The sequence below is a fragment of the Heloderma suspectum genome, chromosome 5 (assembly GCF_057233095.1).
Source record: "Heloderma suspectum isolate Gila_16-S chromosome 5, 16-S_ref, whole genome shotgun sequence".
NCBI lineage: Eukaryota > Metazoa > Chordata > Lepidosauria > Squamata > Helodermatidae > Heloderma > Heloderma suspectum.
The window spans coordinates 162937690-162953855 of NC_139462.1; the positions used below are offsets into that span (position 1 = coordinate 162937690).

The following is a 16166-nucleotide window of genomic DNA, read 5'->3' on the forward strand; positions in this document are numbered from 1 at the left end:
GTCTTTAGCTGCCCACCCCAGGCATGTTTGTTAGGACAATAGCTTGGGCCTTTTCCACTCGGTCAGCAATCTATTTCATGAGAAATCTGTCTGCTGCAAGAGCAGCACATGGAAAGGACAATACAATTCAGAGCCATAGTAGTGCCAGGGGTGGTGGTGGAGTGGAGAAAGAAAAAATCCTTTATATGTTTAAACACTGGCATTCTCTAGGCTTCCATAGGTGGGGTTTACACGTACTAGCAAGATTCCAACTAACTGAGATGCCCCTTACATCAGGAGCAGCTCTATTTATATGAATAAAACGGCTTGTACCATTCTGTCTGAATCCAAGTGTCAAAAGCCTCCTAGCTTTTGACACATGAATGAACTCTTTTGAAAAGGAGTCTTGAAACTAGAAACAAACTTGGTTGTGGGCAGTGCAGAAACTTGTACTCACCTCTTTCAAGTGCGTATAAATGTTACATTATTTGAGCTATGGAATTGCTCTGGAAGCACTCTTCAAGCAAACCTTTTTTTCCTCTCCAGGACTGAGGACAAGGTTCAGTGAGTTTGCAGCAGATGTTCTGCACAGCGTTGACTGGCTAGCACTGGTGACACCATGAAACACCTCCCCCCATCCTTTCCCCAGAGCAGTTTCGCAACTCTTTTTAAATTTAAAAAAACAAGGTAGTGATGGATGAATGTGTAAATAAATAACTGTATATCTGTTAGTTCAAAAGATTGATAGCCCACCTGAAACATGCTGGGAGAGACAAGACTAATGAATAAACCAGCACTGGATTTACTGATCTGTCTGGTTGGATCCTGGACTTGCCTTCTTTAAGAGGAAGGGTTCCGCTTGTGGAGGATCCCTCCACCCAATTTTTGGTGATCCGCCTCCCTGATACACCACAGCTCACCGCATTCAGCAGGGTCTCCTGACTCTGTCTAGCATTATTAGGTGCTGGAGGGGCTGCTGTGGGAAGGAGGGGGCAGGGAAGTCACTTCCACCAGCACAGTTGATTCAGTGTAAATCTGGATCCAACCTGGCATTTACATTGTGAAGGCAGAAGGAAATTGAGTTCATCCTGTGGAAGAAAAATCTGTCTTCATTCCTACGTCCATATGCATTCTTGGAAAATCTAGAGAAGCCCCAGAAAGAATAACAAGGCTAGAAACCATTCTCTAATCCACCCCACCATAAAGTACCTAAAATATCCTTAGTAAGGCTGCAATCGTATACTCACTTACCTAGGAGTAAGTCCCACTGAACACAGTGGGATTTACATCTGAGTAGACACATAGGAGTGCGCTGTAAATGTATGTTTGGCTTCTCTGTTTATCTCTGCAGCCATGGGGCACAAGATTTCTCTATGTTCTAGCTTGATTGTTCAGCCTTATATAAATGCAGGTATAGTCTTCTGTCTATATTTTGAGACCTCACAAACACCGGTGCCCTGAGGCTAGCTGGCTAGAGATGAAGCAAGGTAGAGAAATGAAGCGAAGTAATCTTACATGACTGAAAACTGAATAAAAATAGGCCAGGGGTGAGGTATACTACTAGGCCAGGGGTGGTGGGAGGAAGTGTTGCTGTTTTTTCAGTCAGCAAACTGACCTTGAAATTTTATTTTTATTTATTATTAAATGAAAGGGCTTCTCTACCCCTGTGTAGTTAGCATTTTTCAGGAGAGGCTGTGTAAGTGTCTCAACACTTTCATAGTGATAGTTGCTGCCATCTTGATTGCAGAAGATAAGAAAGAAAAAGCAAGGGAAGACAGCTGACTCTTCATTAGGTCTCTCTCAACTTATTTTGGGGTTCCATCTCAATATTTTGGCATCAATGCTCTGAGGAATTGGTGGGGCACATAGAATGTGGGCTGCTTCTTATTTTTGCTGGTGACAGTTGTGGGAAATACTCCTGTCACTATTTGCTTCCTAACCCAGCTCACCCACAGAGAAACATGGAGCCTTTATAGAGAAGGCGACAGGTGGTAGTTGGACTTGGCTCTGAGATCAACAGTGGACTCGGTTGTATGGGGAGCTCACAACTCTCTCTGAGCCTCAGTTCCCCACCTGTAAAATGGGCATGATGGTGTTCTCTCACTAAGTCGGCCTTCCCCAACTTGGTGCCTTTCGGATATTTTGGACTGCAACTCTCATCAGCTCCAGCCATCATGATCAGGAATGCTGGGAGTCAGGGCCGGCCTAAAACAGTTTGCTGCCTGAGGCAAAGAACAAGATGGTGCCCACTACCACTGCATGAACAAAAAATGACTGGATTGACAGATTAATCTGTTTTCAACAGTTGAGGATGGAACAGCATTCTCCACGGCACCTGACGATGGCAGGCTTAGGGTGCGCAGAGCAGGCGTCTGGCACACAGGTCTCTCCTTGCTTCCTCCTCCTCCCAGCATCTGCCACCTGAGGCGACTGCTTTACTCTGTCTAATGGTAGGGCTGGGCCTGCTGAGAATTGTAGTCCAAAACATCTGGAGGGCACAAGGTTGGGGAAGGCTACACTACGTCGTCGTAAAGCTAAACACAATGAAGCAGATTTAAGTGCCAGTGTGCTATTTGCAAATAGAAATGATAAATGGTCATTTCACGGACCCGGTCCCTGTTAACCCTCATAAACAATTCAGACTGTTCAAGAGAAAGCAAGTACCTTGGTTAAGGATGGCCAAGCAGGAAGGATCTATGAATTAAGATTCATGAATTGAGAAGACAGACCCCAGAAAACATGGCAACATTGGCTAGAAATTCATAACAGCACAAATGTTGAAAGAAGACATAATGTAAAGTCCTTTTAAAATCAGGACCAAATAAGAAGGGGGCAAATCAGAATCAGAAAATCATTGGGAAGGCTAGCATTACATTTCCATCAGGGCTTGCTGTCAGATGCTCGCAAACTGGACGGTCCCATATATCCACAGAGCCTGGCTGCCTATATTTGCACTGATGACAGGGGGTGGATTCTTGCTTGGCTTGTAGGTCAATCCCTTAATGCTCAGAGAATGCTTTGTCAGCAGGCAGTTTAGTCACAGTGCATTGTGTTAGGGGAAGAGGGATAGCTGTCTTTTTTTGTTCCATGATAGACTATGTCCTAGTATATCAACAGAGACTCCTGCACTGGCTTGACCTTGTGAAACAGGCTTGTGAAAGGGAGGGGAGATGTGAACAAAATGATTTAACACCCCCCCCCCCCTTGTCATGGTTTCATACAAAGTACCGATGATAAGCATTTCGTAAAGGTGACAAGAAATGGGTTCACCAGGCCTTTTTTTTTTTGCTTAGAAATAGCTTTTATTTTATAAAGCTGAAGTTTGGTCTGTAAAGTTTTTAATCACACTTATAAAAAAGAGGTCGATAATTCTTGGGGAGGGGAAGCTGAAAATGTTTCTCATAACTCAGGGTTACACAAAGATTATATTTATAATATATATATTTATATATTTATAATTTGGAAACCATAAAGATGGGACTGCAAGTACCAGAGCAGGGGGGAGGGCTCATATTTCGGACACTTGTTCACGTCCTACAAATAGGGTTTCTTGACAGAAGGGGTTCACAAGGACCATGCCAGTGTCTCTGTAATCACCATTAGCCGGGGAGCGTGGCTCAGACAGATGGTCCTGGAAGAAGTGGGGAGAAGGGGAAAGAAAGGATGAAAGATTAAGCGTTAGAAATTATGTCACTCTCAGTACAATGGTGTGTGCATGTGTACCTGTTCAATACAAAGATAGTATAAAGCTGTATTATATAAAGGGGCTATGCAGCTGAGATTTGTGTGTAGGCCAGGGGTGGGCAGGCTTCAGGCTTGCAGGAACTGCTTTGTTGGTTACTAGAACCCAGAGATCCACCAGAGATACTTTGCTTGGTGCAAAAGAAATATACTTAAAGAATTCTGACCCCAGGAATTTGTCTTGAGTAGCAGAAGTAAACAGAGCTCACAATCCATCCACACAAAAATCTCAAGTCAATTATCACAAAGAGTACAGCTTCAGAAGATAAAAGAAGTAGATGCTTTGGACTCTTTCCCCTACTATTTGGAAGCTCAAGCAGCTGCAAATTCGCCTTGTGAAATTTGTCGTTGCATTTTCCTTCTGGAATGACTTAAAAAAAAAATAAAAAATAAAGACAAACAATATTTAGCAAAATTCCACGCCTCAGCCTCATGGGTGCTGGGAGGGTATTTGCGAGGACCTAATTTTAGACCTATTTTTAACGTGCTAGAGAGGTGAACAGTGGAGTGCCATGAATGTATTCGTGAACTTTACCCAGGAGTGATGTATGGTCTTTTCCTACCTCAAAGTAGTGGGCAAAGAGCAGGAGACACTTTGGCTGTCGTCTGGGTTCATGTCAGAGCATTGCCACTTCTTATGTGTGTGGACATGTGTAGAAGAGTGGGGGCTGAATGTGTAGAAGAGTGGGGGCTGAATCAGACCGCTGGTCCATCTAGTCCAGCATCGTCGACCCTGACTGGCTGCAGCTCTTCCAAGGTTTCTTTCAAGGAGTTTTCCTGCCCTACCTGGAGAAGCTGGGGATTGAACCTGGGACCGTCTGCATGCAAAGCAGGTGCTCTACCCACTGAGCTACAGCCCCTCTGCTCTAAGCATCACTAAATTTGGATCCGTCCTCAGGACTGTTCCATTTTAGATTTATATCAGTTCAATGGATGTTTGTCCCTCACCCTACTGCTTTTGTCTCAGACCAAAGAAGGCCGAGTATGGTAAATCTGAACTTTGCTTTCACCAAATCGAACTGTTAGTGACGTCATATTTGTGTCAGCAATGCTAATTTTACAGGGTTACCACTGCTGATCCCTTAGAGCAGCCTTCTCCAACCTGGCACCCTCTAGATGTGTTGAACTAGAACTCCCAGTATCCCCCAGTGCTGGGAGCTGTAGTCCAACATATCTGGAGGGTATCAGGGTAGGGAAGCCTTCTTTAGTGGAAGGTAGTTGGCCTCCTCCCATATGTGCCTGCCTGGACCTTAAGATCATCGTCAGCGGCCCTTCTCCGTGAGCCCCTGCCAAAGGAAGTGAGGCGGGTGGCTACTAGGAGGGCTTTTTCTGCTGTGGCACCCCGGCTGTGGAATGAGCTCCCTAGTGAGGTTCGCCTGGCACCTACATTGTATTCTTTCCAGTGCCAGGTGAAGACCTTTTTATTTTCCCAGGCACTTTAGCATTTTAGCTCTTTAGACTTTTAGCTTTGCTGTTTTAAATCTGTATTTTAAATCCCTGCACTGCTGCTAGGTTTTATTCTGGTTTTATTCTGGTTGTATTGTTTCCTGTGGTTTTAAAGTTTTATATATTTTGTATTGTTTTATTGTGTGCTCTTTGATTTAAATTTTTGTGAACTGCCCAGAGAGCTTCGGCTATTGGGTGGTATAGAAATGAAATAAATAAAAATAAAAATAAATAAATAATAGTTCCTTTGTATCTTTGGTAAATGTGTGGAAGGGTACAATTTATATCCATCTTCTCCCATGATAGCGCTATGGTGATGGAAACAACTTCAACTGCTGAACGTTTGTCCTGCTCTAATGTCATGGAATGAATGTTCATGAATATTCTAGCTGCTGAAAAATGAATCTTTCAACAACAGAATGTTCACAACCAGTCCAGCTCCTGTTGAGAAAGGGGAAGATCAGTTTGGGGAAACCCTCACATAGAGATAACGACAGTATCTCTCCTGCAGAGCTTGGGAACATGTGGTCCTCCACATGTTCCCAAGGTCCTTGTTGGACTGCATCTCCCATCAGCCCTAGCCAGCACAGACAATGGTGAGGGATCATGGGAGTTGCAGTCCAACAACATCTGGAGAACCACACGTTCCCCAGCCTTGCTCTAGTGGAATACATAGAGATAGGAGGCAGAGAAACTAAAGGACAGCCAGGACAGTGGCTGAAGCAAAAAAAGAGAACAGTTTATGAACTGAGAAATAGAACCCAAGGGAAATGTAGGTGGAGAAAAAGGAGATCCAAAGAAAAGAATGGGGAGGGGATAGAAAACAGGGATATATAGCACTGGGGAAAAGAAAAGTCTATTTGCAGGAAGTGGGGTGGTGGTGGTGAGACAGAAATGTTGGACAAGTAGGTGAGTAAGTCAGAATAGCTAAAGGTACAGAGTAGTCAGAGGACTGAAAAGCAGAAAGCTGAGGAAAAGATGGATGGTGGAAGTGGAAGAAAGGCCAAGGAGAAAGTGGGGCTGGGTTATAACCTCATATTGGGCCTATGGGAAGTCAATATGCTAGTAGCTGGAGGGAGGTCCATGGACAAGGGAACTTTAGGGACTTGGGGACTATGGGTCTGGAAGCCAAGGTATAGAATCTGAGAAGATTTATGTGCCTTTAAGAACTGCAGAAGGGAAAATTCTACCAGTTATCACTTCTCCCAGTGCCATAGCATTGTGGGCTGGCAACCCATTGGCTAAGAAGGAGTGGGGTGACTGAAACCCAGTTATTGATTTGAATTAATCTTACCTCTGATGTTTCAAGGGATTGGATCTCTCTTGGTAACTCTACAGCATGTCTGTTGAAGTAGTCCATGGTGATAGCGTTGTTCCAATAGCTCAGGTTGTTTTCTGGGTTAGATGTTTTCTTCTTTCTCCGCATGCAGCAGACAGTTAGTAGGACAGCTGTTGACACAAACATTCATCTTACAAAATGAATATATTGATACCTATATTTTCATACCGGTATTCTCTATACCCTCAGGAGTCACGTTATAGTCTGTTTACTACTTCCTAAAGCCAGCAGGTGAAGTAAATGCTGTATCTGAAGTCCAGTGTGAACCATGCTGAGAAACTGCCTCCGAACCTCTGTCTGACAGAGTTTATAGTGACAAATCTTCTTTGTAAAATGTGGGTTTTTCATTTCTTTTGATATTTTCACTTCCATTTTCCTTCCTCACATATGTGCATTTGTGATATGTGTCAGGTAACCCTCATTGCTTCACATTTAAAATAGTTTTCTGTTTATCCAAATAACTAGTTATTTCAACGTTGTTTAGTAGAATGCTACCCACTGCCTGTGGGTGTCAATCACAAGTCTACAGAAGGAGCAGGTTGTGATTTATTTACCGCTGGAAGATTTATGACATTGAGGGTGCAATCCTATCCAAGTTTAGACAGGAACAAAGGCCTACAACTCCCAGCATGCCCCACCAGCTATGCATAAGATTGCACCTTGAGGCTGCAATCGTGTACAAACTTACACGGGAGTAAGTCTGAGTGAACTCAATAGGGCTTACTTCTGACAAGACATATATGATTACACCCACTAGATCTATGCTATTACACATTACACATTAGATATATCACTACTGTAGTGTTATTTCCTGCTTTTTATTTCACATTATTCAAAATACTGCAACCAATGTCATAGTGTGTCCTACAAGGTATAAATGCACGAGAGGGATATAGCATTACCATGATGGGATCGTAATGATGTTACACTAGGTGTAGATCTGGCCACCGTTAATGAAACTAAGAATGCCACACAAGGACCACACAGTATTTTCAAATTTGGAACCTGGACCAAAGAGACAAGAGGGAAAACACACTTACCTGCCAACCCTTTTTGAATCCTGATGTTGCCCTTGAAAACATACAGCAGCATATTTATTCAAGGCACTGATGTCTTAGAAGTGTAATGTGTAAAGATCCAAACTGCTGGCAATCCTTGACATTGAGTTCCTACTGCCCAGTGGATACTGCTCCCATGCCTCATTATTTCCAGAAATTACATGCAGGTCCTTGTAACCAGGCAAACAATTATTCTACCTATATAATGGTTAGGTTCTAGGGGAATTAAGGATAAATATTCACATGAAAGCCCTATGTCAAAGGGGAAAACTAGGGCCTTTTCTAGATGAGGCTTTTAACCCGCCACTTTACTGAGGCTTCTGCTTCTGGATTCATTGTAGGATTAAGATCAGATCCTCTACACATATTTTTTTCTGGGTTTTTTCCTTCTTTACCCTTCTATATGTTCCATTACATAAGCACTAGGTGGCTCTGTGGTATAGCAGAATCGCACAATTACACTAGGGTTTTATTCTGCCTTCCCTGACAAAACACGAAAATGCTTGGAAAGCACGGAAGAGGAACTGGAGGATTACATTGTTGCCTAAAGCACTCTCAAACTGCCATGAGTGAGGAATCACGAGCACACAATAAATGTTTAGTGTAGAAAAGCTCTAGAAGATACATGGCAGATACGTTTAACAGTCACCCAACTAGGTTAAAAAAATAAAAAAGCAATCACATGAGGTGGTAAATTTGAGTAGAGGAATGAGAGGGGGAAATGGCAGCTTAACCTTTTCCCCTCAAGCCATTTTTATGCTCAAACCCTATCCCCAGCTGCTTTTCCACCTCAGGGGACAAATAGGTATCTTTCTCCCCTTGGTGGAAAAGCAGCTGGCAAGTGGGAGAGAAGTTTGTATGGGAAATGGGCAAAGGGGAAGGAATTAAGCTTTCTCTCCCCCTTGTCATACCTCCATGGCTGCTTTTCACTAGAAGAAAAAACAAACCACCCTTCCTGGGGAGTGTTACATCTGTCTGCTGTGTAATAACTAGTTTGGCCCAAACGTTGCTTTCAGTGTTGTAGGTATCAGAGATTACATGTTCAACGCGAAATTCATAAGCATAATTCATATTCGCTTATCTGAATAACACAGCTTCGCAAAGGCTAGTCTTGAAGCGATATTGCCAACAGGGTAAATCTAATTAGGTTTCACAGCATGCTCTCCTCTTAACATAAAATAGGGAGAGAGAGAGAGTCCTAGCATAATCACATCTGTTTTGAGTGATGCCTTATCTTCTTATTACCACTGAAAATGAATCTGGGCTTCAGAATCTGGGCAATTTCATCTAAGCCACTCATAATCACTTTGCCAGGCATACTCTTTTGCACTGTGCAGCTGTGGAAACTCAAACCCAGCTAGGGATTGTTTTCAGTTGGGCAAGATTAACTCCCTGCCCAGCTCCCTTCCTTTTTTTATTAGCAAACACAGAGGGGCTGTTTACACATAACACTAAGCTACCATGGGTTAATTTCCCCATGGGGTTTAGTGCAGTGTTCCAGCCACCATTTTGAATATGTAAGCTGTGACAGCACGCTTGTAGCTTGCCATGTCGTGTGAACCTGGCATCATGGGTTGTTGGAGGGGGTAGATAACCCTCAAATAACCCATAGCTTGTTTGAGTGCTATCTACCCCCTCAAACAACCTATGATGTCAGGTTTGCATGACACTGCAAACCACAGCAAGCAGGGGTGTCCGTGGTTGCCCGGCACAACACGACAGCCCCCACATAAGCCATGGTGGGCTGTCATGTCAGGTGAACTAGGTCATTATCATAGAGTTGGAGCGGGTCTTGTAGACCATCTAGTCCAGCTTCCTGCTTGACACAGAAATCCAAAGCTAGAGCATCCTCAACAGTTGGCTGCCCACCCTCTGCTTGAAGACCTCCAGCAAGGGAGAGCCTCCCCAGATGTAATCAGTTACAATGTTGAATTGTTTTTATTGTTTAAGGGTTGGATCCAGATTTACACTGGATCAACTGTGCTGATGGAAGTGGGCTGCCCTGCCCCTTCCTTACCATGGCAGCCCCTCCAGCCCCCCTGAAAATGCTACACAGAGTGTCAGGAGACAACGCTGAATGGGATGGGGTGGGGGGAAGAGGGATCTCCAAAAGCTGGGTGGAGGAGCCTTCCATGAGAGCAGCCCTCCCTCTCACGGAAGACAAAATCTACCCTCCTGTAACTTAAGCCCATTATATGTAGTTCTGGCCCTGGATGTCTTTGCCCTCTTCTGTGTGACAGCCATTCTGTCTTATTGATTGGTCATAACAGATAATACAGAAAACCATAAAGAGAACTCCTTCTGCCTCCTGACAAAGAACAATAATAATTATAGTTACCATTACCCTCACCTTTCCCAGTTGCTTACCTTTGCTGTGATCCCTTCAGATATTTGAAGAATCCTATCTGTCCCGTCCCGTCCCCACTTCTTCTCCAGGCTAAACATACCCACTTTATGACATCTCTTTGTCATATGCTACCTTAGGGAGGTACAAGAGGTATATTTGCATTGGGCCTTGTGGTGGCCTCATGTCCCATGTAGTCTGTCATCAGCTGTCCCAGTTTAGAATGAACAGCTTAAGAGCTCCACATTGTTCTGGCTCCTGTGTGTATCTTGCAACTCATATCCAGCTTATTACAAGGCTGTAAGCCTGTAAGCCAACCGTGCCGAACTTGGTGTCCTCCAGATCTGTTGGACTGCATCTCCCATCATTGCTAGTCAGTATGGCCATGCGGAAGACTGCTGGGAGTGGTGGAAGATTGCTGTGAGTGTCTTCCTTTAAGTGCGGTCTGCATGTTGTTGTTGTTGTTGTTGAATTTATGAGTCACCTTTTGGCCTAAATAGGGAACCCAGGGCAACCTACAATTAAAACTCTAACATTTTTAAAAAAATCGTTAAAAACAATTTGAAAACTTTAAAAACAATATATAAAGCCAACCTGTACTTGATGCAACAGGGTTGAGTCTAGCATTGCCCCTACACCTAGGCTGATAGCTACATGGGCAGCCCAATTAGGCCTTGCAAAACACAGATTTTAAAGTATTTCTTTGCTCTTTGGGAAATGTAGATAAAATGCTTAATCTGAAGGAAACGTTCCAAACTACAAAACAGCAACAACAGACTTTATTTCAGATTTGTGAATGAAAAGTGTTGCTCAGTGAACGGAAAGAATACTGGTAGGTGAGAGTTGCTTGGAATATTTTGACAAATATAGGAAATGCAGTTATCATTGATTTAATTTAACTGTTTCCATCTCAGCACATCAACTATGACCTATGCAGAAATGGAGCTCTCTTTCAAGTAACAGGGAACATTGCTATGGAGAGACTGTTCGTCAGATGGGTTCATTCAACTCCTGCTTTATTCAAAGGAAAATGGGTGCTGGTGCTATAAATCTTTGTTGAATTAATAGAAAGATTGTTATTACTCCTGTCAGTTTCAAAACTGCAGGCTATCATGATGCCTTCCACAACGCTTAGACAGAATCCTTCCTTCAGTTTATCCACGGCCATTCATTTCATTCCTACCATACAAATTACTTAAGCCCTAAGCAAACAGAAGTGTAGGTAAGCAATCCCAGGCGGCCATGAAATGTGCTCTGTGTGTAAGTGCCTACTTACTGAAGAATGGATCCCCTGGACACCTCCCCCTTTCAGGGCTTGTATATGTGGTTGCTGTTGATCCTGAATCAACAATCCTTGCATTTGTGAAGGCAGGGATTCTCGGGAAATGTTAGTTACACCCCCTGTGGGGTGCAGGCCAGAGGTGTAGTGCAGCCAGGGCTTGTGGGGATGCAGTCCCAGCACTTTTTGATTAGCAGGGACACTGATATCATCTGCCCCCCCCCCCCAATTTCCTGTTCCCTCTGAGCTTAGCTGCAATCCTTGCAGTTGCTGTGGGAAGGAATTCTCCAAGCAACAATATATTATTCCCTGTTGTAATGCAAAGTATTTTGGAGTGGCTTGGTCTTGAATGGGCAATTAAGACCCATCAACCCAACTGCCTGAATATTTGGACTCTCCTTGGAGGCATGGCTATGGGAATGTCATGATGGGTGCCTGCACTTCAAAATGCACCACTACACTGGTGATGGCAGTAAATCCTGAACTCCACTCACCTCCAGAAGATACCTGTAATGATAAAGATATAGAGCTGGGGTCAGACTTAAGTTGCACTTCAGTCCCACCGAGATCAATGGGATATTAGTTGTGGCTCTAAATTATATCCCATTGATTTCAACAGGAACTAAGTACACCTAAGCCTGGATCCATCATGTTATTTCCACAGTCAACTACCTCAACTATTTAACCCCAAGGTTAAATAGTTCCAGGAAAATCCTTTGCTCACTTTCAGCCACTGTTTTACTGTTCAGTCACCTCAATATGTTACAGAATAGAAGCTGCTTTTTACCCCCAGCAGGTCAAATAGTAGCATGGGGGGATTTGGAAGTGGGGAAAGATTAAAAGTCCCTCTTCAAGTGTTGCTTCCCTGATCCAGATCCCCTGTTCCTGTGGCTGCTTTCAAGTTTAAAGAAGAAAGGTGGAACATCATGGATCTCCTGTGTAAAGTGTAGTTTGCCTCTCAAGTGGGCTTAAAGCCTGCATGACTACTTTTGGTACCTATTGGGTAGTGCTTGTATTAAAGGTGATGAGAAACAAACTCCCCGTTTCCCCATGCTAGGCACAGTTTTAGGACATTATTGAAAGGGCTGGGTAAAGGATGATTGCTGATCTGCTGCAGCAAATGATTGCTATGTGATCCCTTAAGAAGGAAAAAAAAGATGCAAGGTGATCCACTAACCATCACAATATCCCTCTCTTCCTTGAAACAGGATAGAAGCTAGAGCAATAGTAGCAATAAGACAGGAATGGGCAATGTGTGGATCTCCAGATGTTGTTGGTTAAGGCTGATGGGAGTTGTGGTCCAACAGCCTCTAGAAGGCCACATATTCCCTACTCCTGCTTAAAGAAGAGCCCTGTTGGATCAGGACAATGGTCCATCTAACCCAGCATCCTGTTTCTGACAGTTGCCAGCTAGATACTTCTAGGAAGGCCACAAACAGGGCATGAAGGCAACAACTCTCTCCCATTGTCCCCGCCCCCATCCCACCTTGTGCAGCTGGTGTTCAGACTTGTAGTGCCTCTCTGAACTGGGAGCTCTCATTTAGCTCTCATAGATCACAGCTAGTGATGAGTTCTCTTCCATGGAATGGTCTCATCAGTGGTGTAGTGGAGGCAGGGCAGAAATAGATTCTGTTTCTATTTGCCAGCTTTCTGTTCGCTACTTCCATTCCCAAAGAGTCTGTGTATTGGGCTGAGTTTTTCTTTAATTTATTTGTTGGACATCTGAAAGTACTTTCACCTAGGCAGGCCATTTTAAATTGGTTAGATACTTAAATACAGGGCTTCCGTTAAAATGGAATGAGGTTCTGTAGCTAAAGCTTGGTGCAAGCCTTTGGAAAAATGTTAGGTTTGCTGTTTGTCAAATTATAGGTATGTTGCCAGCAAAGTATCACATTTGTCTCTGGTGGCTTGGAAAGACTGTTTCATTGCATATAAGCCACAGTGATTGCTCTGTTTTTATTCTTTTGTGGAATAGCACTAAAAATTATCCTCAGGTTCTTTTAAAAGTTTGAAACTTGCATCTATGAGTTTATACTGGCCTTTTAAAACAAACAATCCCAATTCGAAAACCTCATGGTAATTTTTTTAAAAAAAGAATAAAGTAAATCATACAGGACTGTGCTATTATAGCCTTGGATATTTAAAATCAATGCAGATTCCCTGCAGAGGTGCCAGCAGAGCAGCCAGATGCAAAAAGGGGCAAGGCTCCTGCACCTTTAATAATTGTGTAGAAGATGGAATTTCAGCAGGTGGAAGTTATACCTCCTGGAATTTCCTCTTCTGTGCAACTATTAAAGGCACAGCAGTCCTTTTGCATTTGGCCACCTTGGCTTTCAGTCTTTTCTGCACTGGGCCATAGCTCTGTAATATGTTCAAGAACTTAATTCCTGGGTTTTCCAGTGAATGATTTCAAGTAGGAGGACTAAGAAAGTCCTCTACCTAAGGCCCAAGGGAGTTGCTGGCAGTCTGAGTGAAGAATCATGCCATGCGTGTCTTACAATTTTCAGATAATATAGCATGGGGCTATAGGATACATTGCTTGTCCTTTATTTTCAGTCACATTGAGTTGGACTCAGCCTGAGGGCTCCTTCACATGGAGCTTTTATCCTGCTGTTGAGATGGCTCACTCATGGAGGTTTGTGGGCCCTTCAGATGTCGTCGTGAACCTCCAGGGCATCTCCTGCACTAAATGACCTGTATTCCGTTTTTAAATAGATTGCAGATAACAAGCTATCAAATTACCCCGCTTGTGTTCTGCTTGAATTCCCTCTGTGAGAAAGGAAAAGCTGCAAGAAAAGGAGCTAGGCCAATGAAACATATGGAAGACTCAGATAAGGGGGAGAAGGCGGGGGGAAAGGAAGCAATTTAAAGGGAGTCCATGGTGATCCTGCATTTAAAACGGAAGCAGAAAGCCCCGATTTAAATGCAGGATTTTAGGCTGGTGTAGAGATGCTCTTAGTTCTCCTTAGAGTAGACCCACTGAGAGATTTGGGAGAGATTTGTGCTAGTGCACATTTGCACTAATGTGAATTAGCACAAGTTGAACGAAATTCTCCAACAAACAATCCGATTCCATCAATGAGTGGATGACAGAACAAAAGATGCCTGACAATTTGTGAAACACAGATGGAATGGATTTAACAAAACCTGTGCATTCCTATTCTGGGGCCACTGGTTAAATTGGTCTGCAGGGTGGCACAGCAGAAGGAGAAACAGTTAGCAGGAGCTGTTTAGACTTACTTCCTCCACTGATATGGACCACACTGGCTGATATAGAAGAGAGGCTTACGCCCGCTGCTTGTGTAGGGAAGAGCTGATGTGGTATAGAGGATGAAGAGATAAGTGTAAACAGCTGCTTCCAGGTTCGGAGGAGTTGTTTCCAGGTGTGGAGCGAGCTGCAATCAGAGCCAGCTTCACTTTCATTGCAGTATGAAAGCATACCTATGCAGTTGCCTCAGGGATAAAAAGAGGCAGTGCCATCCTGCAAGCCAGAATTCCCCAACCTGGTGACCTCCAGATCTGTTGGATTGCGACTCCCATAATCCTCTAGCCAGCACACATCTGGAGGACACCACGTTGGTGAAAGCTGCTGTAAGCTGAACACACATGCAAATACTCTCTTTGCTGTGAAAGGACCAAGCAGGGTCAAACATGTCTTGCCCCAGGGGAAAGACGTAGCAAGTGCATGCACCCAGGACTGCAATCCCAAGCACACTTACTTGTAGGGAATAAGCCCCACTGAGCAAAATGGGACTTTCTTCTGAGTTAACCATCTTCGGAGTTAACTACTGTGAATGGGAAGGGAGAAAGCACAGGCCTAGCCATGAGGCAAGCCACGAAAAGACACGGTACTGAAGCTACATTGTAGTAGCGGTGTTCTCCTATGGCCCTCTCTGTGGTCCTGCCCCAGTTGCAAGGACTGTGCTTGGGATGTAAAGAAGAAGACAGGGCCAGACGCTTCTCATGAAGGGGTTCAGTGTGGGGTGGAGGTGGCGGTTAGGGAGTCTGAAACCCATTCATAACCTAACCAATTATTCCCGTCTTAAGTTAATAATAAAAGCAGGAGGAGTTCTCAGGAGTTCTGATTATGTGAAATATGGGCAAGAACAGGATCCAAAGGAACACACCATGCATCTTTTGTATTCTGCTGATATTACCACACTACAAACCAACAACCCGCACACATCAGCAAAAGCGGCTAAATTAATTCACAGTCATGAATCAGTCATAGTTTTCCATCCTCCTGTTTGTCATCATTCCACCCTTTAATTTGAAGATGTTTTTGATTTTTTTGGCTTGAAGGACTTGGATTCCAGATTCCAAGAACTCTTTTAAAATAATTTCATTACACATTTTGTCACTCCACACTGCAGATGAGAACATATGATTCTCTCTCTCTCTCTCTCTCTCTCTCACACACACACACACATAAGGCTGCATGAAGGACACCATAAAACCAACTGGAATGATGACATGATGAGAATGCTGATCAAGGCATTTTTGTGGTCTGCATGGCTCTGTATACTTCTCAACTGAACAGTTAAGTGCCTCCACTAGGTAAATGGAGAACACATGCCACAGGGTCTCTCTGTACTTTGTAATTCATTGGTCAAAACCACACAGATTTTGGAGTAATGACCAAACTAAGTAGCCCAAGTTGACAACAGGGGCTGACAACATACTTTGCTTGATGTGGTACCTCATGAGTTGGCTGCTCTCATGGTTTGGCCAGGATATTGGAGAAACTTCAGAGCCTCAGAAAATAAATTCCTGTGGACAGTTTAGTTCTCTTGTGCCACTTCACTATTGGAAAATGTTGTGTTCTCCTGAAAATTCATTCTTGTGCTGTTTGTGGACATGGGAACCCTATGCTGAACTCTATGCTAGAGACCTATACCTCCCTGCTTGGTACATATGCTACTGAATTCCTTCTTTTTCCTCAAATCACTCAGGAAAAAAGAGGTAGTCATACAGATTTCC

At 43.6% G+C, this 16166-nt stretch overlaps 1 protein-coding gene and 1 long non-coding RNA gene across 2 annotated transcripts in view; one reads left to right on the forward strand and one right to left on the reverse strand.

Annotated features, from left to right (window-relative positions):
• Positions 1-16166, forward strand: part of LOC146344756 (uncharacterized) — a 74346-nt gene that overhangs the window by 35252 nt on the left and 22928 nt on the right. The gene's annotated exons all lie outside the window — the stretch shown is intronic.
• The window catches only part of TMEM108 (transmembrane protein 108), a 29102-nt gene continuing 16202 nt past the window's right edge, over positions 3267-16166 (reverse strand). The window contains exons 3-4 of the mRNA XM_084856061.1: positions 6461-6615; positions 3267-3610 (exon numbers count right to left, since the gene is read on the reverse strand). Coding sequence (XP_084712187.1) covers positions 3488-3610; positions 6461-6615 — 278 coding nt within the window. The 3' untranslated portion in view covers positions 3267-3487. The remainder of the gene's footprint in view (positions 3611-6460; positions 6616-16166) is intronic.